The sequence below is a fragment of the Xenopus tropicalis genome, chromosome 1 (assembly GCF_000004195.4).
Source record: "Xenopus tropicalis strain Nigerian chromosome 1, UCB_Xtro_10.0, whole genome shotgun sequence".
NCBI lineage: Eukaryota > Metazoa > Chordata > Amphibia > Anura > Pipidae > Xenopus > Xenopus tropicalis.
In genome coordinates, this window is record NC_030677.2 from 167755196 (window position 1) to 167778729 (window position 23534).

General features: G+C 36.6%; 1 protein-coding gene across 6 annotated transcripts in view; it reads right to left on the reverse strand.

The window, feature by feature from the left end:
- The window catches only part of slc12a2 (solute carrier family 12 member 2), a 72234-nt gene that overhangs the window by 5150 nt on the left and 43550 nt on the right, over window positions 1–23534 (reverse strand). For all 6 annotated transcript variants that reach the window (XM_004910473.4, XM_004910472.4, XM_004910471.4 and 3 more), the window contains exons 12-25: window positions 23393–23500; window positions 22821–22944; window positions 21961–22062; window positions 21297–21452; window positions 18260–18359; window positions 16864–16975; window positions 16596–16736; window positions 15492–15598; window positions 13822–13901; window positions 7554–7685; window positions 5971–6018; window positions 5065–5187; window positions 4164–4275; window positions 1460–1546 (exon numbers count right to left, since the gene is read on the reverse strand). In XM_004910473.4, the coding sequence (XP_004910530.1) occupies window positions 1460–1546; window positions 4164–4275; window positions 5065–5187; window positions 5971–6018; window positions 7554–7685; window positions 13822–13901; window positions 15492–15598; window positions 16596–16736; window positions 16864–16975; window positions 18260–18359; window positions 21297–21452; window positions 21961–22062; window positions 22821–22944; window positions 23393–23500 (1532 nt within the window). The remainder of the gene's footprint in view (window positions 1–1459; window positions 1547–4163; window positions 4276–5064; window positions 5188–5970; window positions 6019–7553; window positions 7686–13821; window positions 13902–15491; window positions 15599–16595; window positions 16737–16863; window positions 16976–18259; window positions 18360–21296; window positions 21453–21960; window positions 22063–22820; window positions 22945–23392; window positions 23501–23534) is intronic.

Here is a 23534-nt window from a genome sequence, read left to right on the forward strand (position 1 = left end):
AATGCTCTATATATGGAACATATCAACCAGACAGCAATGTTGTGGTTCCATCCATTTTACATGGAGAATATAGTTATAACAATGCATTTATTTAACACCAAAAAATGCAGTAAAACAAACCACACATTTATAAAACTGCACAATTTCAAACAAATTTTTATATAAATTCCGCAGGTAAAAGCTGTTTGTGCATTTTTTTTATAAAAGTATATATTCAGAGTTTACAGCAAAAATTATTCCTACTCTGCATATTTGCATTTCTGTAGAGCTGCATTCTCTCCAAACTTTACATAAAGGGGCCATATACGGAATACACTTTTTGCCTAATTGTTTTCATTGATTAACATCAAATTCCAGTTATACTACAAAGCACTTCCTGGTTCTGCAGAGCGGGAGAAAAGTCGATAAATAAGCTGCTCCTCATCTAAAATCCTAACAATGGAAGGAACCTAGGGTTTGGATTATACAGGGCTCCTCTTCTCTCAACAAATTACTCTGATTATAGGGGGAGGGGAGAGGGAGAAAGTAGTTAAAAAAAAAAAAATGAAAAAAATCTGTTTGTCCTATATAATGACAAAAAGGAAAAAATATAAGTTGTATTTTTTTTTTTAATTGTGCTATTTTGCAGCAAAGGTGTATATAGGTATTTACTGCCCCTTTAAAATGCATCTATAATGTTCAGTTACATAATATATAAGATACCTCAACAGATGATAGAAGCATTAAAATGTCTGCTTGTATAAATGTGAGTGTGCAGAGAAAATATGTTCTGTGTACACAACTGAATATGACTTTATATTGTACTGGTAAAGCTGACATAAGTTGGTGACTTATTGTCTACACCTAGTACACACATTTTTAAGATAATTAGAAAGACATTGCTATGGTTAAAGGAACAGTAACACCAAAAAAATGAAAATGTTTTAAAGTAAATGAAATATAATGTAGCCCTGCACTGTAAAAGTTGTGTATTTGCTTCAGCAACACTACCGCAGTTTATATAAACAAAGCTACTGTGTAGCCATGGGAGCAGCCATTCAAGCTGGAAAAGGAGAAAAGAATTCAATGGGGACATACAGAGCTCATCTGTTATCTGCTATGTAACCTGTGCCTTTTCTCCTTTTATCGATTTGAATAGCTACCCCTATGGCTACACAGCAGCTTTGTTTATATAAACAATAGTAGTGGTTCTGAAGCAAACACCCCAGTTTTACCACAGCAAGGCAACAGTACACAACATATTAAATACTTACACTTACATTGTTCAGTGTTACTGCTCCTTTAACAGGAGGGGTTTTAGAAAGTAAGGAGGAGGAATATGGAGAATATAGAACAAATGACCACCCTCCACCCCCCTAGAAACCCAAGCGTTCATACACCTTTATACACAACATCTCAACAACTTAATAACATAAATTTACTGGAAAGATAAATAGTGACTATGAAATATCCTTCTTACTTCTCTTTCTTTGGTTTTGTGTTGATATCCCCAAGGACCATGATGTCAGAGAAGTCAATTCTGAACTTGCTGAGTAAGGTTGCCATGCTGCAAAAAATATAGAATACAGATTTAACCATTTACGTCAGCACACTAAAAATTGCTCATGTTACTTAAAATTTTCACTAATAACATGCTCCTGGAAGAACACATGAAAGGGAATGTCAATGAATGCATAGACTGGACTGAAAAAAGAGGAACAAAATCAAGTTTAGGGTTCGTTGTGGTATCTTGGCAATGGCTATTATTAGTCCCTACTAAACTATTGCTTGCTGCCTGTAAATTCCAAATGCTAATGGAATACTTATGGGCCAAGAAAAAATTCCTAAAAGACACATTTGACAGTTAATTTCACAAAGTACTTGTTAGTGATGAGCAAAATGTTTGCCCACTGCAAAAAAATTGTTTGATAAAACACCCATTGTCCAATGTATTTTGCGAATTATTCGGTAAAGCAAAATGGGAAAGATTCGCTCATCGCTAGTACTTGTTGATTTACTGTAGACTCAATACGATAGCAAAACTTTGTGAACAAAGCATCATCCCTACTGGTAGCAGATAAACAATATGGCTCTACTGATTCAGTTGAAAAACACCTTGATCAGGGCAATGTGTGTACACAAATGTTAAAGGGGTAGCTCTTAGCACAATGTAGATATTGATATTCGAAGACAAATTGCAATTGGTTTTTATTTTTTATGGCTTTTCAGTTCTTTAGCTTTTTGTTTAGCTGCCTTGCAGTATGACATTTCAACAGGTATCTGGTTGCTTGGGTCTTATTTAAATTAGCAACCAGGCATTGGTTTTAATGAGAGACTATATGCATAGGTAAGGGACCGAATAGGAAGATAAGTAATGAAAAGTAACAACAAAACTGTAACCTCGCAAAGCAAGAGTTTTTGGCTGCTGGGGTCAGTGACCCCCATTGGACAGCTGGCAAAAGAGGAAGGCAAATAATTCATAAACTCTAAAAAATAAAAAATGAAGACCAATTGAAAACTTGTTTACAACTGCCTATTCTGTAACGCAGTAAAAGTTAACTTAAAGTTGAATCACCCCTTTAAAGAACTAATGAAAGAGAAAACTAACATTTTGTTGTTATTTAAAAGGACAAAAAGACAGACATAAACACTACTATTTGGCTTTACATTTAGGGAAACCAGCTTTTTTCGGTTTCCCTTTCTACAAAGGGTACCAGCTTCCAAGGTCAGTGATTTGTAGCTTCCCATTTATGTTCCTTTATAAAATGAACATGAACATGAACGCGAGGGATAATAGCCTCTTATGATGCTGAATCATGGCACACATAATTCATTTGCTCTGATTTAATTACACATTTCCAGCTTTGATGTTTTTCCTTGGCTGGTAAGAAGCAGCTAATAATTAGCTATAAGCTTGATGCAAGATATTCGGTCATCAGCAAACTAATTCCCTCACATCTCAAGCCATGAATATAGCTTGACAGTTCCCACATTAAAAGCAGATGACAAGAGTAAATTAGATTTTGCTAGCTTTATCCTATGCTACTGAAACCTCCATCTTCTCATGATGTATGAGAACTCCATTTAAGAGTATCAGTAGAAACACACATTTCTTCACTTTTTCTTCCTGTAGCTTTTCAAAATGTATGTTACTCCTATAAAACAAGAATATTGCTACATTCCTAGTTCATGCAAAGGTCTTTTTTTCAGTATTTTAACCACCTTAGAGCAGGAGTTTGCTATTTTATTGCTTAGCAACACGGGATGAACATTACAGTCGCAAATATGAAGATTATGAATAGAGGTACGGATCTTGCAATGCATATGCTCTGTGAGCAAATTAACCTAAAGATTTAAGTTTCAGAAATATAGAGCCCCTGCCTCGAGTCTAACAATGTGCAGAAAGAAGCAGAACTAGAGACTACTCAACCAGACTCAAGTAGCAACTCCTTGATTTATTAAAGCAAAATGTTTATGTGGAGATACGTTTCTGAATGGTAGATCTGAAACAATTAGACTAGGGGGCACATTTACTAACCCACGAACGGGCCGAATGCGTCCGATTGCGTTTTTTTCGCAATGATCGGTATTTTGCGATTTTTTCGGCGGCTTTACGATTTTTGCGTAAAAACGCGAGTTTTTCGTAGCCATTCCGAAAGTTGCGCAAAGTCGCGATTTTTTTGTAGCGTTAAAACTTGTGCGAAAAGTCGTGCCTTTTAAGTTTTAACGCTACGCAAAAGGCGCGACTTTTCGCGCAAGTTTTAACACTACGAAAAAATCGCAACTTTGCGCAACTTTCGGAATGGCTACGAAAAACTCGCGTTTTTACGCAAAAATCGTAAAGACGCCGAAAAAATCGCAAAAAATACGAAAACGTCGCAAAATGTTCGTTTCCGATCGGAATTTTTCCAATTCGGATTCGAATTCGTGTCTTAGTAAATCAGCCCCTAGGTGTCACTTAATTATGTTTTTACGAACTTTTAGCTTCAGTAAACTGAAATCCACCCTTAAATCCAGCTTGGATGGTTCTTGGTTCTGATTTCATCTGCAGAAATCTGACATCAGCCAAAGTTGTTTAAATCCTTGCAAAATTATTCAAACCATTTAATCATTAAAGAAATTGATAATATTTTTGCACAATGCACATGATACTGGATAATGGATAAAAGAATAAAAGGACTTACGCTCTTCTGTCATGATCTATCCTATTGATTTTGCCACCAATAAATACTCGAATCTTACAGTCTCTCCACTTCTTCTTTGAAGTAATCAAATATGGAATTAACAATGTTAAACCTGAATGACAATTAAAGAGTTCACATAAAAAAATAGCAAAAAGCATATAGATGACATATTTGAAAATTCAGTTTAGAATCAATATCACAATAGTAAAGTCATCAAACATAAATCTATATACACTAAGTATGAAAAGGAACATATTCAAGTTCTGATGTTTACCAAGCATATTTTAGTTAAACCAGATTATGAAGGTTGCCAGTCAGGAATGCAATGCTTCCAGACAGGATGGAAGGCTTAGTGCACTGATTTTGAATCATTAGAAATGCAGGTAGAAACAAATTAATTCTACCCTGTCTGACGATTCAGCGGTAAGCGGTTGCCAGGGCTCGGATGCAATTACAATTTTTAATCAGGCTGATTGACAAGACGACCAAGGCCTTTGCCAATATCGTCCGTCTCATCTCCTGCTATAAACACACTGATTATTGTATGATAATATCAGTCTGTGTATGGCCACCTTTAAGGGGGTTAAATCCTGCAAAAAAGTTGCTTTTGGGCAAAATTAACAATTGATTAATCAATTAATCAAATATACAGTTTACATGAAACAGATATCATGATTAAACATCTGTTTCCATTTGCAAACAATTTAAGCAATGCTTTAGAAATCTTAATGCCCAGATAAACAGCCACCAAACTGCAGCACTGTGAAGGAGGTTTTTAACCAATAAGACAAACAAAAGCTTTATGGAAACATGGTGACTATGACTTTTATGGCAACAGCAGATGTTTGGTTTTAGGCCATTGACATAAATGCTTATAGTGGTCCCTCGTGTATGAGCTTACCTCCATCATCAAAAAGCCACCAAACATCAATGGTGCTTTTGCCTTGCTTCTTCTGAAACTGTAAGCTAGCATCCAAAAGCCTTTGGTCAGCAGTGTCCAGTGAAATGCCTTGGCCTTTTGAGTCTGCAGGAAGAAAAACAGGAAGAAATCCTTATATAAAAAAAAAAAAAAAAAGCAAAACACAGTTCTGATGGCATTATCAAATATTTATAATTAGTGGAGAATAAGCAAAAAGAGACGTTGAAAAGACCCCACAGGGTTTCATATTATTGTACCTTTGTTTGACAATGTCACACTATCCCAGAAAAGAAGGCAGCATATGCCTTGGGAGATTTACACTGCAGTTTCTATAACATAAGTTGAATATGTTTTTCGAAAGAGAACTCACTAAATCCTGAATGCAGCTTTTATCTTTATTGTTGTCTATTTCATAAAAATTGAGATAAAAACAGTTAGAGACTGTGAATTAAAAGAGGTTACACACATTTGTGCAGAAAAGGTATTTGCTGTGCCCTAAACCCTAAGTTTTCACAATGGGGAGATTACTCTTTCAAGTTTCAACAAGCTATTCACAAAACCTATCATGGTGTACACAGAATTTGAGCACGTCATCCTGGAAGCCAAGAGAAACCAAGAAGCTATTAGCATTGTTATAACAAAACCACAAACCAAAAGCACTAATGCTATGCCCCCTGCAAAACAAAATGTCAGATTACTATTTCTTGTTTTTAGAATGTTTTTCATAGACTGGAAAAAGTAGAGTTTAGGAATTCTTTTGATCATGAACTGAAGCAAAACAAACCCACACAAGGAGCAAAAAGAAGGGTTAAGAGATGATAGTGGCAGGAAAAAAAGAATGAAAGACAAACAGGGCTCTACTGTAAATAAAAATGTAATGATGCCTGCCTTTTTTCAACAGTGGTTGTGTTGGTGTCTTGCCATCGTCTTCCTCATCTGGATTATGTTTTAAAAGAAAAATGAAAAGTAATGTTAATTTTGCTTACTTAGGAACACAGACAACTAAATCATGAAAATGAAAATAATCAGATAAAATCTGGCAGTGAAAAAAAAGCTTCCTGTGAAGTTGTGGAAACAGGATGATATAAATAAGTAAAAATGGAAAATAAAAACAGGCGATGGAATGTGCACAAAATGATACGCACATATGGGATCTATATGCTTAACACTGGAGTGCTCTGGATAAAGGGTCTTTTTGAATTACTATGAAAAAAAAGAGGGTTGTTTTGCCATCAACATACATACACCAGTTTAACTTAACACTGGGCTATATCGGGTCTCATGACAGGTATTGGATCTTAGCCTGTTGGGAGAGCATGTGACACTCCTCAGTTGATACTACTTCCTGTAGTATCAACTGTGTGTGTGACACACACTGACACACACGTTTGTATCCCATTGCTCTTCTGTTTTTTTTCGTGTGTTTAGTATGATACTACTACTATGGTCTTTTAATTTTACTGTAATTTATTAATATTTGCATGTGAATACAAAGATGTGACTGTATAATATATAAAGTGGTATTAGCTAATTTCTTTTCTCACTTTAGTTCTGTCTAAGCTCTAATGCCTCAGGCTGACCAGCAACAATCTCAGCACTGTTACCTAAGGCAGAAAGGGTCAAGGACTGCCATCTGTGGGGGTGTGACTAGTCATACAGGACTGTAAATGGAAGTCTTTATAGTAGGGACAACTCCCATAAATACCATCAGCACAGATAACTTCTTGTACAAAATCAGAAGAAAAGTTGTCTACTGTCTAATCATAGTAGGAATTTTGATTGGTGGCTTAGCATAGCACCAATGCATTTTCTAGTTACTGCCTATGGAAAGCAACCTACAGTGAGTTCCAATAGAAGAGACAGTAATTAGAATTCCCAGTGTGACATTGCCTCTTAAGAGCCAAGCAACAGGCAGTGGTGATTATACAGTTGGAAAATTGTTGTTCTTAGAATTGTCTCAGATTCCAAATACAGTGCACAATAGCAGCATGTTTTTTTTCTAATTTCCTTAGAAATATGAATATAGCATACTTCCATGAAGAGAAACAAAGCTGAAAGAAAAAGTACCAGAATGGTAAATAAATATAAGCAGTTTCTGTACGTGAAGATGTTTTGGCTGGTCTCATCTTTTAACCAACAAAAAATGCCTGCATGTAGGTTTGTGGTTTCTAGGTAAAGGATGCACTTAGGTTGGATGTGCATTAATACAGCTCTGCAGTGGAGTGCTGCTTGTTTCTTGCATTAAGTATACTGTATGTTAAACTGAATGATAATGGAAGTGGCCTTCAGCATGTTCTAAATTAATCTTCTCTTTGCAATCTTCTAAAACAGAGGTTATAGAAAGGATGAACAGTATCTGTAATCCACGGACTCCATTGTTGAACGTCCTGCTGTTGTATCACTCCCATAATATGAATGTCAGCTATGTGCTATGGAAATATTTGACATTTCTGTGGCCAAGATTAAGTTACCTTTCCGCATCATAGGACTGCTGTCACTGGCAAATGGTCTTGAAGATTCTGCTTCAGCCTTTTTGCTGTAGTCTACATTAACCACAACATCTTTGGTGCCAGGAGATTTCTCTTGAGATGACAACAACTCCTCTAGAAACAGCAAAAATGATGGGTTACAAACTGAAATGCTATTGTAAAAAAAGAATTAAACATACAGTAATATCCTTGTCCAAAAGTAATTTGTACAATTTGTTCAATAATAGTCTTGAAAGCCTTGGTTATCAACGCTTAAGGTTGCAGTACTGTTTAGCTGAAACCTGCAATTTCAGTAGGCTTTTTTATGAAAAAATTTAAATACCTACATTAAACATTACAGGAATGCTTCTAATACAAACAAACAGTGTTGATGTAAATTTTTATTTAATATCTTTGCATTCTTGGGCAAAGAAATAATGTAAGATTATCATAGGCTTTGCTTTGAGACAGGCATTCTGCAAAAACACACATCCAGTGTATGTACATCTATTTGCACACATCTATTTGAGCTGCCATGTAGTTTGGTTTGGCTCATGCATCCCCCAAGGACCCAAATCAAACAACATCTTATTTTTTAGTCCTTCCTAAGAGTGCGCAAGAACCCAACTGTTAATTTTGTCTCCCTCAAAAAAACACCCACCCATTCTTACAGATCTGACAGTGTGTCAATAGAACTCTAATTAAGTGTTTCCAACATATATCCGGTGTTATGGGATGGAAAAGGAAACCTACTGGGTTTATTAACAATGTTGCAACCATGTAGAACATTAAGCAACCTGGAGTTCTAGCATTAAGAGGCCTTTTTTAATGTTATATAGCACCATCATATTAACACAGAGATAAATTATTATGTACATCAATCCCTGTCCCAGTGGAGCTTACTGCACTCCGGTTGGGGGAAACAATAGTTTTGTTAAAAAAATATCCCTCTACAGTGCTAGGCTGCCTGCACCAGGAGGAAGCTTCCGGTGCAGGCAGCCATGTTGTGGCACTTGCATGCGCATAACAAGCGAGTGCCACAACATGCTCATTTTGCATGTGATGTAGACGGGTGAGTCGCATCCACCACTCAGATGTCACATGTATGCACATAATGAGCGAGTGAGGAGTCTCACTCATTATGTGCATTTGCAAAATGAGCTCTTGGCATGTGCGACCTAGCGCCAGAGTGGACTGTTTTTATTTAAAAAAAAAAGTATTATTTCCCCAGCCAAAGTGTGGGCTCTATTAGCAATTATTTTAAGGGATATAGGTGCCCTTAAAACTGCCTGTATGTTTTTGGAGCATGGGTTACCTTGAAGAAACCCACACAAACACAGAAAGAATATACTAATTCTTACAGATAGTGCCCAAAGGTGGAATCAAACCCTGGCCCGAATGTGCAAGACACAAGGCATGGAGCCACTAAGCTGCCCATAAACCACAGATCGGTTGCAAGAGGGGTGAACAGCTTTAGTTGTAAAAGTTCTTCCTCTCATAAACTATGAAATCACTGTATCAAGTGGAGATGATTCTGCTTTAGTTGTGTCCTGCCTTCTCTTCAAACTATGTAACTGTGGAACGCAAGAACAGGTTTGTAAGCACTCAATTCAGAACTTGCTCTGATCCACATAGAATGCTTTTCATGTGTCAAACAGTTTTTAAAAAGTGTGCACAGAAGAAAAAAATTGCATGTGGCTTTAAATTATTGTATAAAATGTAACCCAGAGAGATTTATTTAAACTGTATGTAAATGACAAAATATTGTATTCAACTAATTAAAAGTATGGTGCTCTCTAAAATCTTCTCCAGTAGTAAAGATAAAAAAAGTCTAATTAACTGCCACCTAATGTTAGTTCTATGAATGATAAAAGGAGAGGGAGTGCAAATCTGGGTCACTGGGTTCTGACATGTATACATTAGGGCAGCTATTGACAGCCCATTGATCTTTTAATTAACACCTAAAGTCATTTGCAGCAAGCAAGTCTTAATTGGAATGTTTCAACGATGACATCAGGATGCCTAATTCACTTGCAGTTTAGAAACAAATGAAAAAATAAAACAGGGAGGGGAGATTGCACTGAAGTCGAACTTTGCCTTTTATAGTTTAGGCAACATCTAATTAGATCTTATAGACTATAGGTAGTGCTGTACAAAATAGAAACATACCACATTTTCCCAGGCATTGTAAGAACAAGTCACTACCTGTAGCCAACAGTGCAGCAAACCTTAAATTCTCGGCAGATACTACGCATCCGGAAATTCCTTCAGTCTAGACCATTATTTAACTCTGCTAATGGGAACTGAAAACAATACTTTAGCCTTTTTTCAAAAGAAAATTTCCACTAAACCATCTGCTTGAACACATAAATGGAATATAACATTTGTATTAAGTAACAAATGAGCCGTTGTGCTCTTTAACTTCATGCTCAGCTTAAACCTGATCACCTCCCGCTACTGGGATTATCATTTGGGATATTGCAGGGAAGGTTTTCAGCTTTTCTTGCCTTGGCTAAGACTTCCTTTATAAAATAACTGGTGGTTACAAATTATTTCTGGGGAAAAAAATGAAAGAGAACAGTCATCCTTGTTTGTAAGAAATCACTATTCTTGAGGTTATATTTAGCCTCCAGAAGAATATCTCCTCTCCACCTTGTGATTCTTATTAAAATACCCAATCTGGAAGAAGGACCCTACTACTTAAGATGGCCATAAACGGACCGATTTTAGCTGCAGATATCAGTCCTTTAGACTGATTTAGCAGCTTCTCTGCCTGTGATCTTACAGTGTATGGCCACCTTAAGACCTAGCTATTTAAGGGGATGTTCACCTTCATACAAATACTTCTACATCACCTGCCCTTGCTAAATTACGCATCAAAATATCTTCATTTGTAAGATATTTTCCAGAGAAATATGTGGCCCGCAGTAAGAAGATGCAAGCAGCAAGTCCCTCTTGGAGGGGTTTGGTGACCCCCCCATCCCTCTTGCTAAAGATTATATACAGTATCTGTCTTACATCTCAGTGGCACTACCATTAAGTGCAACTGCGCATATTCTAACCCACTGGTCCTGCCCATACTACTATTAGTTGACTGGGTGCTTTACATTCATACAAAGCTTTCAGAATAACTTTAACTATATTCTAAACAGACGGATTAAAGAATTTAGTATAGCAGGGAAGTGAACATCCCCTTTAAATAAAAAAGCACGAGAGAGGATTTTTCCTTTAAAGAACACAAGAGATTTTCTTGCCGGAAGGGAACATTTCCCCTGGCTGTGCATTTTATCTATAAATAAATCAGAGATGCAGCTGTTGGCAGTGAGGAAAAGCTCTTGGGAGTTATGTTTCCACAGAATATGTAGGATTATAGCAAAAAATCTTCACTACGGGACCAGAATTTTATTCACAGCAGTGGTTAACATCTATCAAAAAATCTACTATATACTTAATAGATTAGAATTTTGTGTAAGTTAGTCACGCATCCATTTGGTCAGACAGTGTACAAGCTTGTCTCTAGTGCTACACAGAGCTAATGACAGTTCTCTTTAGTTACTGCATGTAACCTATGCCTCTGGCGTTAATTTGACTCTGAAAAGCATCAAGTTGTTTCTTTGGTATGTCCCAGGGGGTATATTAATTTACAAGTTTTCAGAGCATGTTTGTTTCTGACATTGGTTTTCTATGCCTGCACTGCCAAAATAAAATGACATCCAATAGTTTAGAACAGCGTTTTCCAACTTTTCCCAAGTTGTGGTTCAATAATCCAACACAAACAATAGCCCTAAAAGGTTGGAAGCCATAAAAATGGCTTCTGGGGCTACAGGCCTTGTTTCTAAATGCCTTTATTCGGTTATTTTCTGCCTCCATGCTGCTAGCCTACCAAAAATTCATCCTCCTTTTGTTATTCTAGTGCAGTGTAAATATACTCCAAATGAATCCGCAGTTCACCTGCATGTAAAATTGTATGTACTGTTTACTTCCAGCAGTTCACAAATAAACACCTAAGATAAATACGAAGATACTTGTTTACCAAGAACCAGTATTCCCCAGGTTACAACACGGAGCTGGCAGATCTCTCATGCCAAGCACTTGGAGAATATGCAGAGCTTTCACTCAATACAGTGCTTCCCACACTGTTGGTATAGTCTATTAATCTGAAAGCTGTAGAAGGGTGAGATCTGTAGTATCTGCTGATTTAATGCTTTAGTTTTATATCTGTAAGCATTTTGTAAGGGCACTGCCTAAATATTGCAAGGCTTCAATCCATAAGATCTATAGACCTGGAAAGTGAGTTCTCTCATTTGTGAGTTAAGTTCTGTGTAAGTGAAAATGTGTGACCTTTTTCTGCTAAGGGTATTATCTCCACAATACATTGGTGTATTAACTTCTAATTTAATATATTTCACTTTTATAAGTACATTAAAATGTCTGTTAGAAACAACGTGAAGAGAGATCTGGTAATGAAAGGGTTGATGCACACCCACTGATATGATTCATTCCTTTTATTGAAAGTCAGACTTCTTTTATAGTAAGAGAAGAGCTGCTAAGATCCCTACTGTCTGTCAGCACAATTACTGTCAACCAACTTCACCCCACCCAAGCAATTAGGGTCTTTCAGATTTACTTGGCTTAATTCCAGTTTCCTTTCAGCCAATGCCAGCTATAAAATCTTTTGTCTAAGAGAAAATAACCTTTAAACAGTTTTCCCTAGGCATACCTCCCTTGTATATCCTCTTCTCATAAACGGAATGATATTCTCGTCTCAAAGCACAGTGACATTACAGTCTCTAAAAATACTATTTATAGCAATTGTTATTTCTTTCCACAAGCAGGGTTAATCCTTAACAACTGACTCCAGTAGAAAAAGGCATGTGTGCAAAAAGTACATGTAAAAAAACATGTGAAGTCCTTTTAAAGTCTATTGCACCTTCATTTTTTTTTGTTTTTCTTTGTATGAGACAGTAAGATTATTTTCCCCTACTTTCTTGGCTGTGTTACTGGAATCAGTTGCTTATTGACTTTAATAGCGATTCAACTGTATAATTATCCCATAACAAGACAAGAGGAGGAAGCGTGGATCTGAACACTTTAGGCATGACCAGTGGACAGGGGAATACAATGCAAAGAAAGTGATGGTAGAAACTTCACTAGCATAAGTATTTTACTTGTATTATGTACAATTGTCCATGAAAATTTAGCTAAAATGACATTTATAGCATTTATCTTAGCCATTACCCTCCACCCAAATGAAAAACGTATGAGTGTTAACTGGTCATTGTAAGAAAGAAATTCAATTGAGACAGCTTTGTGCACATTTGGCAGCCAGGTTCAGTACATTGCCTAGAGTACACTGGAATACAGATGTTAACTAAATTCTAGCAGAACTATAATAAAACTATCTGACTTGACCTAATATTGACTTGTTAGAAATGAAAGCAACCAATTTGCAAATGAGCTAAAATATCACAAATATCGCTTTTTCAATTTCACAGCGCACTAGCTAGACTCTCTAGGGAGGTAGCAACATGCATTTACTCCACTATCCTATTAGGAACGCTAATGCAATACTAAAGATATAAACCTCCTATCCAAAAAAATACAGAAAATACTACAGGATAAAACAAATTCTGTTTTTAAATAAAATGCCATGTTTGATGTGTAGGTTAATGCAGATACAGGTTCTTTCCATAACCTGGATCACCATACTAAAAATTATTTAAACATAAATAAACCCAATAGGACTTTTGCCTGCAGAAGGGAATAATTATACCTTAGCTGGGATCTAGTAGAAGCTACTGTTTTATTATTACAGAGAAAAAGCAAAGTCTCGACCATACACGACTGTGTTGTTTAAAAATGCAGAAACTTTCCAATCCCAAAAAACACAATATCTCAGTTATAATAGAGCCAAGTCTAGACAAATAATACACACAAATTAACTCACTAAATGCTGAATGCAAAAAAGTATCAAATATTTCTTCCATAAAAAGAACATATTATATGCAAAGTATGAAATGGAGCACTGCCACAATTACGGACATTGTTTTAGAACTACAATTTACACTATGACCAGCCAGCCAACAAATGGACTATACTGTTTATAACAGTTGTAGGGCAGAAAACTTTGACAGCTCTAATGTATTTTAAATCATGACACAACTGCATACAGCCTGCTGTGCATCACTCAATGAAATAAAAGTCTGCCTTTGGAACAAGTTTTTTTTTTTTTTTTAAACTACTGGTTAAAAGGCAAATTCTCCTTACTTACCTTGCCCTTGGAGATGAGAAATATCTAAGCCTTCCTTCAATCGGATAACAACCACACCATACTGAAAGTCGAAGGCATCACTGTAAAATATAGATGTCATTTAAAGGACAAGTTTAAAAAAAAATAACAGTGATACATCTACCAAAGAGTAAAAACGTATCACCAACAGATGCTCAATGTGGTGTTAATCAAGAGATGAAGATCATTTTGTCTTAGACCTCATCTCATATACAAATGGATTATCCACTTTTTCATATTGAAAAAATGCTCCTATAAAAGGGGGTACTCCTTTTTTTTAAGCAAAATCTTATACAAGAAATATAAACTTGGTTACTGTATTTCTTTAAAGGAATTTGAGGAGATAAAAGCAGTCAAAGATAAAAAATGAGTCTGAAATAGAAAACGACTCACTGCTTTTGGTGGAGACATTTACTGTCAAGGATAAATGTTTGCCATTGCCCTCTCCCCTCAAAAAAACCAAAAGCCCCTTTGCCCCACTCCACATTGAGTCTATCACACCATCCCAGTTTGTTAACCTGACATATAGATGCAGAGTAGTGCAACAGAGTTCATGGGCATCTATATTCTGCATCTATTTCAATTGGGAATCAAATTCTATCCAGAGACTTAAAAGAAACAGTAACGCCAAAAAATTAAAGTGTTTTAAAGTAATTAAAATATAATGTACTGTTGCCCTGCACTGGTATGTTTGCTTCAGAAACCCTACTATAGTTTATATAAATAAGCTGCTGTGTAGCCATGGGGGCAGCCATTCAAGCTGGAAAAAAAGGATAAAAGGCACAGGTGACATAGCAGATAACAGGTAGGTCCTGTGAAATATAATGGTGTTTTATCTGTTATCTGCTATGTCACCTGTGCCTTTTATCCTGTTTCAGCAAAAATGGCTGCCCCCATGGCTACACAGCAGGGTATTTATATAAACTACAGTAGAGTTTCTAAGGCAAGTACACACAACTTTTAATTGTTTGTTGTTACGTAAACAGACACTTTCTGATTCCATATCTGAACAGTTTAATGGCCCTTTAAGCCACTCTAGGTTAGTTAAGCATTTTCATATCTATAGCACTCACTATAAGCAGTTCCAGCAACTAAACCCTCAAAATGAATAGACCTATTTTCATACGCAAACCAGCTATGGAATACGCAAAAGTAAAAGAAGCTGTTATATATATATGCCAAAATACTATCAAAGGTTACAGTAACTATTAAAGCCCTTCTTTGTGTTACTTGTCTTGTTGGTGCGTCAAGTCTATATCAGAGACAGAGCCTAAATAGCTAAAAGCTGCAGCCCAAATTAAAAACAAGCTAGCCATGAGTGAAATATTGCAACAGGAGAACAAGTAGCAACAGAATTGGTACAAAGGCCCACTAAGCAGAGTGCATATTTTTCTCTCTGGATAATTACATCAGCACTTCAAAACAAAGTATTCTACACAGAAACCTCAAACATACTAAAATGTAATCAAAAAATGACTGCATACACGAAAGTGCTGATACACAAGGGGGCTTTTGACTAACTGATGTCCAGGTTACACAGAGATGGCAAATAAATTTGCAACTGTAAATAAGCAAGAAAACAAGTCAAGGTTGCTTAGCATAAGCCCCAAATCAGCATACACTAAAGCTAAAGATGACAGAGCTGTACTCACTGAAACAAGTTAATGTAGGTTTCCACTTCTCTCATATCACATTGACTCCAGTTCTTCTTAAAGCCAACCACAAGTGTATTTGGCCTCATCCGTCCTAATCCAGCAGCCTGGCAAAGAAAACAAATATGCAAACTCATTACACAAAATGTAGTTCCTTCCCCAAATCACGATAGAGTATTTGTCAATTAATTCTAATCCTGAAAGACATAAAAAGTTGTATAATAAAAGTCCTTTTAAAATTGAACATGAAACCGAAATTATTTTTTTTTTATTAATAAATCCATACCCATTATAAAGAAATTAAAAAAACCCAGCTGTCAAGCATATATTGCCTGCCCCGCCTCTATGCCTTAGGCTTTAATTTTCCATTCAGCACTTCCTAGATGTCACTACACTTCTCACTGTTCCCCTCCCACCTCACCATCTAATTGTATAACCAGTACATGGGCATGATACAAAGCATTACGGACAGTGCCCATAAAAATGTCAACTGCCTGCTTGCTGTGATTGAGCTATTCCAAAACTGAAGGAAACAAGATTTATATTATTTAAATAGTGTACGTGAAATTTATTATGCTCAACTAACATGATAGGAAGAATTATTTCTTAGGGTGACAGGTCCCCTTTAAATGCCACTATTGCCTAATACATATTAAGAAATAATTGCTTCAACATTTCCTTTTTTTCCCCATGCATTATATTAAAGCGTTGCTAATGTTGCATCCAGTTTTTCCTAAACTGCAGTTCCCACAATGTGTGATAATATGCTTCAGGAACTGGCACACAAGTTGAAATGGTGGTCAGAAAAACATGACATGAATCACTTCTTTGCAGCTAAACACCTTGTATGCCACTGCCCTTAAAAACAATGCCTGGAGGAAGCCAGGTCCCAGTGGTGCTGGGGCATGGTCTGAGAATGACCGGAGCATGACATTGAGGGGGGGGGGGGTAGACAGAGAGTAAACAACAATAGCATTAAACTGTGCCATTGCATATTATTATTATTACCATTTATTTATAAAGCGCCAACATATTCCGCAGCGCTGTACAATAAGTGCATAGTTAAACAAAGCCCAAAAGAATGGCTGATCCAGTATTTTCTACCTGCATAAGATACTGTGCTCCATCCCGTAAGTCTTCTGCATGGACAGGTGAATAGAATGCCTTAGTCTTGTTTTTGATGAGCCACCTCTGGTATCGTGCTTGATCTGTAAGTAGTTCTTTCATCGCTTGTCTGCGAGGACCCTTCAAGCAAATTCACGTAAATTAGATTTCTTGAATCTTAGTTGCTATTCTTTTATTACAGAGTAAAGTACAGTAAAAACAATCAGGGGGACAAAAAAACCCCCAAAAATATAAAAAAAACCCTTACCATATGTACATGTCCACAGATCATCAAGCCAACATTTTTGGTGAAGGCATGTACTAAGTGAAGCAAAGCTGGACGTGAATTTGGTGCTCCTATTAAAACAAGACACTGCGGCCTGGTTTCAGAACAATAAAGAGAATATCTGTTAGCCAGCATTTCACAAAGATTTTTTTATAAACTACATGGGTAAAGAATGTAACACAAAGCCAGATTGCTTGTAACCTACAATTGATTAGTACCCCACTACTGTATAACCAAAGCATAATTACCCTACACACTTGCCAGTGGTTATGTTATAGCCCCCATTTGCAATCTGTTTATCTTTAATAGAAAAGAAAGCCTCAGAGAGCTCATTAGTTCAGTTAAACAAGGTTGCAATTACCCTGCAGTTATCAGATTGCTCAGACAAATACCAGTAAACCATGTCATCAATTTTTGGGATTACAAAACCCTGAAAAACAGGCTTATTATAGGGTATTATCACCAATTATTATCACTCAGTCACACACAACTGATATCCCGCACAGTGGGATAGGTTGCATTATATATGCAAGAATTTGAATTGCAGGAGGAGAAATATCACAGGTAACAAAAGGTGTCTCTAAAAATAATTACCGTACATTTTAAAGAAATAGTGATGGTTAAAGTGCCTCAGTAGCAGTACTATTATCCCTCACACGTGTTAGGTTTATGGCACAAGGAGCATTTTGTGTTTTGCTTTTTTTGATTTTTGATAAAATTGTCTTTAGGAAAGCGGTTATTATACATACTTTAAAAAAAAAAAAAACCAACAACAAAAAAAAAAAAACAACATATACCCATTATTCGTAAATGTTGTCTTGATCACACAAGGAAACTCAAGTCTCTTCACTTTTTGTACCAATTTATTTTTTTTTTTTTTTTACCAATAGTCTCCTTTGTACACTGTATATGACATGACATGTGATGCTGGCTTTTTGCCAGGGCTGCTGAACTTCATGGAAACTGCTATTATACTTAAGAAAATGCTTGGAGCAGTGCCTCCGTGTAAGAAAGAATGAATTAACCTGCTACATACAGCAGTTAGCTATGTATGTCTCTGCAAGATAATACTTGTTTCAAGCTGCCATCATTGCAGGGCTGACTTTTAGCAATGTATAATTTGTGGCTTTGTGGGTTGTTATATTTGTTGAATTGTAATTGTCATGCAGTTTTCAAACCAAACCACCTTCTTTGGTCAATGGGAAATACAGCTATACAGGCAGGTTTCATCACCACTACACAGCAGCCTTGTGTGCCACAGCCATTGAATGCAGAGTTATGCAATTGTTGGCCTTCCATCCGTTGATGGATTACAAACACTTATTGGGTAAACAAAAAAACATAACAGATCTAGAAAGAAATATTTTGACAAGACTACCTGAAATTTTTCACATGGTCTTCTACACCAGCAAGACGAATAGTGTGTTGCAAAGCATTTAGGTATGTCAAGGCTTGTGTGGAGGATCCCCAGTTGACATCTGAAAGATATTTTTTTTTTTTACATTTATTTCCTCTTACATTTTTTTAGCATCAAATGAACAAACTCAATAAAATAGAAAATCAGTAATTGAACCATTACTTTTATGGACAAACCCTTTTGATCAGCAATTGGCTTTTTTCAGACAGCTGCAGGTAGAAAAATTAATGCAACAATGTGATTGGTCACCATGGGTTACAGCCCAAAGGCAAATTTGCCCAGTGTTGATAAATTACCCCCAGTGTAAATACTTTCAAAACCAGTTTTGGGTATTAAACAGTGCAAAGGCAGAACAGGAAACAAGACAGGAAAAGTATCAGGAACTAACAGAGCTTTCAGTAAACTATGCAGTGCCCTGACATTCTACAGCACTGAAAGACTTGTGACCAGTTACTGTATATTCCTTTAGTAAATTTAGAAGCAATCTGCCCTGTGTATTAGGTTATCTTGACAGCACTTAACAGTCTCCTTAAAGAGAGACTGTGATCCCATAATGCTACTATAATATATCTCCATTTCTTTAATAAATGCCCCAAAACCTTAAAGTGGACCTGTCACCCAGACATAAAAAGCTGTATAATAAAAGCCCTTTTCAAATTAAACAAGAAACCCAAAATCATTTTTTTATTACCACATCCATACCTATTATAAAAGCATTTAAAAATCCCAGCTGTCAGTCATATATTGCCTGCCCCGCCTCTATGCCTTAGGCATAGAGGTGTGGCAGACAGTTACTTTCACTTTCAATTCAGAACTTCTTAGATGTTACTGCACCCCTCACATTCCCCCTCCCTCCTCACCATGTAATTTTGTAACCAGTGCATGGACATGGGCATTAGGTCCTTCCATACTGGCACAGAAACCAGATATTGGCAGAATGCAATGCCTGCTTTGATAACAGTGTCCACAAAATGGCCCCTGCCTGCATGCTGCAATTGTGAATTCCAAGGCTGAAGAAACTAAGATTAAAATAATTTATATAGTGTAAGTAAAGTTTATTTTGCTTGAAAACCACAATAGAAAACATTTTGGAATTATTTCTTAAGGTGACAGGTCCGCTTTAATTGCTGTCTTGATTCATGGGGTTTTTTGCCTTCCTGATGGGGTTTTTTGCCTTCCTCTGGATCAACTAGTAGTTAGGCAGGTTATATATAGGCATTATGGTTGAACTTGATGGACGTATGTCTTTTTTTCAACCCAACTTACTATGTTACTATGTTACTATGATTGCAGTCATAGTAGAAGATCAGTTTACTTTGCTTCCACTATTGCTTTTATTGCCTTCATTCTCAATGCTAAATTAGTCAAAAGCCTCTTCAGTTAGCAATGTGGTAACTGTGCCTTTCGAATATAGGGTCATCAATCCTGATACTTGTTACAGAGAATGGAGGGGGTCACCAACCCCCCTTTCCTTTTTCACTTAGGATACAGTAGTTATGAAGGAAAACATTCTATCTAAGGTTCCTTTGTAGGAAAATACACACCTTTACCTGTACAATAAACTCAGAAGCTAACAAAAAGTTATAACGACAAGTAATCTTAACTATTATGCTTCTTATTATTAAAAATATTTTAACAAAAGCATGTGTGTCTTATATACCAGAGAATAACTAAACTTAAACCCTGTCCTTTAGAGCTAATAGCCTAGAGTGGGGCTCTTCAGCTTTGGTTCAGGAGTCCCAGTGCTTGCCTCTGTACATGAAAAATGTATCCTGCAGTAATACATCTGTTTGGCTTTTTTATTTTAAGTTGCATTTTTTTTGAGCTGTGTGCATACACACAGCCCAAACCAGCCACAAAGGTTCATTAGGAAAGGCAAAACATGGCAGAATGGTGCTCACTAGAATACTACACAGGGCTGTTCAGCAGTCCTGCCCTGGGGAGTGAGGTAAACAGTTATAATTACTGAGGGGTGGACACAGGGCTTGCTAAAAGGGGAACAGAATTTAATCAAAGAAGCATAACTCAGATCAGTGGAATCAAAATAGGATGGAAAAAAAGCAGCTAGACTAAGGTTCGTGGAAGAGTAACTTCTGTTAATAGAAGTCTGGAAGGACAGAAACAAAAAGAAACAGTAAAAAAAGACGGGGGAAAGATTTTCCAGAGCAGTTAATATTTTTATTTCAAAGTATTAATCACCAACTCGCAGCATTTTTTAGCATGATTTTTGTTCCTCAAATTTGAATATGAAAATAATACTTTGGCTTCTGCTTGGTACAGGTATGCGATCTGTTATCCAGGAAGCTCTGAATTACGGAAGGCCATTGACTATTTTAATCACATTCTTAAAAATGATTTCCTTTTTACTTGTAATAATAAAACAGTACTGTGTACTTGATCCCAACTAATATAGAATCAATCCTATTGGGTTTATTTAATGTTCACAAGATTTTTTAGTAGCCTTAAGGTATTGAGATCAAAATTACTGACAGACCCCTTATGCGGAAACCCCAGGTCCAAATCATGGATTTGGTGCATCCCTTTCCCAAGTTAAAAAAAAAAAACCACACACACACACACACACACACACACACACACACAGTGCAATCATGTATGAATATATGGCCCAACAATTGTATTATAATGGGGGCCTATGTAAACCCTCTCAATGTTCCAATTCAGTCTCCATCCAACTGGATTTTCCAACTTGCCCTATTGACAATTGAATGATTTTCTGGCACATTTCAATCAGGCAGGAACTCCTGAGGACCAATTGTGTATATGGCCAGCCTTAGTTTAGTAAATGTATAGAAAAAGGTAAAGGAGGGATTTGGAATGTATGGGTGCAAATATCTAACAAAAGGAAATATTTTAGGAAACTGGTGAATCACAAATGAGTAAAAATGTAAAACAGACAATAAATTTAGCGTATTTATATTCTTATAAGGATTACACTATATGTATTTACATTACATGTGGTAGATAAGTGCGTACTTACCAGGCTTCTTATATGTGACGTATATATACAATCCAATTACGATAACATATGTCAAAAGAGCAGCCCACCAGTTTATGACAAACATGACTCCACAGCACAGGAGAGCTCCAATGAGTGACACCCACATGTTGTAGTATCTGAAGGCAGGGCGCCATCCTGCCAAAAAATATGATGATCTTAACTGGAAAGTTACACTGTGACACCACAAATATATTTATATGTTGCGCTGCCCCAAGCAATTATGAAATATGGTGCCCTCTATCTTTTGATAAATATGCCAATCAAATCATTTTCCCCAGCCCAAGGATGTCCCACAAGTACAGTATTTTGAATAGTATCACGTGCTACATAAAAACCATCAAAAGATTATTTTTTTTTTGTTTTATTCAAAAATCTCTTTAGAGGACAAATATTTATTTAGCTCCCATTTAAAGTAATACTAACAAGTCCTTATCAATAACAGAAATTGCAACTTCAGATGAGTGCTTGGCTTAGGGTGGGTTTAGGATGGTGCATATGCTTCCACAAGACTGACTTAACAGTACTAAACAGTACTTAGTGTGACTGATAGACAGACTAGTTCTCTGGCTCATTGAGGAGGTGTGTTATTGCTGGCACAAAAAAAAAAAAAATAGTGATACTCCTTAAAACATGGATTGCTTACCTGGAGACTTGGCAAGGGAGGCGTGGAACACAGAAAAGTTTATTAAGGCGTATGATGCCAGAAAGAAGTTGGAGATGATGGGTGCAATCAGGTTTAGCTCGGCTACAGGGATACATCAAAAATAGAAATTTACTATTGTGAGCATGGTTGGCATGCACATGCAAGGTCTAAACAGGCCTAATAGGTCTATACAGCTAATAATTACATCTAATTTATCATCATTTTTCAAGTGCAACTCTTCTCCAGGAAAGTAAGAGCAACAAAATATAAAAGATGGCCACACACGGGCCGATAAAAGCTACCAATGGACTGGTTTGGCCCATGCATGAGGCCCTCTGACAGGGCTACCCGTCCAATATCTGGCTGAAAATTGGCCAATTGTCAATCAGGCAGGTTTAAAAATTCTGTTGGGCGAGGAGAGCATCAGCTCATCAATGTGCTCTTCATCCCAACGGCTTGTATTCCGTCAATGTGATCCACCTAAAGATGAGCATTCCGGGGATAAAGCGCACCTTTCAGTTTATGGCCAGCTATAGAATTGGTTCTTATCAATTCCTGTTGTGGACCACTGGAATCACAGGTACTTGAGTATGTACATGTGATGGCACATGTTGCCTGAAAAATGTGCCTGTTTTGTGCAATTTTTATTACCCCAAGACAAGTCAAGTTATTTGGGTAACCAGATCCCTGAAATGGTTACCTTATGTTAGTGTATATTTTATTGTTGTATAGAAGTATATTACTATAGCACTTATCCTAACGAAATAGATATGCTCATCTTGTATAGATAGTTTGCTATCTAATTTATAAGAGTGTTAAATTCCCAGCTTAATAATTTTTAGAATTAACATTATACAAACCAATCAATATAAATCCCAGGGCGATAATGAAAGTAAGAAGGTAGCCACGGAGGGGTTCATTGTTCTTTCCATATCCTTTAGCAAACATCTGGAGCCCAGGATATATGTTGTCTTTACACAAAGCCTTACAAAAAAAAATAAAAAGACTCAGTAAGAAAAAAGTGGTCTTTGGCAGAGCATGGACAATATGGAGAATAAAATTAAAGTAATTAACAGGAAAAAGTGCCACCAAGTCATATTAATCTATAGGCAAGGTATATGCTGAAAGACTAAAGAAAGTGATTTTTTTGGATTTTAACCTCTGAAGCAACCTAATAAAGTCAGAGACTTCAACCTGCTGTGGCCTCCTAAGTGCTTTACTACAACTCTCAGCATTCCCACTTATGGTCAGCAGTAAGAAGGCAATGGGAGTGGTATACAATACAATACAAAGCAACCTTTGCAAATATAAAAAAATAAGGTGTAGATTAGGTTTTACATGAGCACCCACTTTTTTTTTAATGTATGATTTTGTCAATAAAATGGGATGGAATTTAATGTGTAATGGCATGGATTAGAAAGCCGGTTGTTACCTGGAAGACCTTTGGTGCACTCACTAAAGAGGCAAGGGCAGATGACAGAGTAGCAGAGAAGATTCCTGCAGTGATGAGGGGTGCAAATCCAGAGACCATGCTCATTACCTAGACAAAATGTGGATAGAACAATATATTAAAA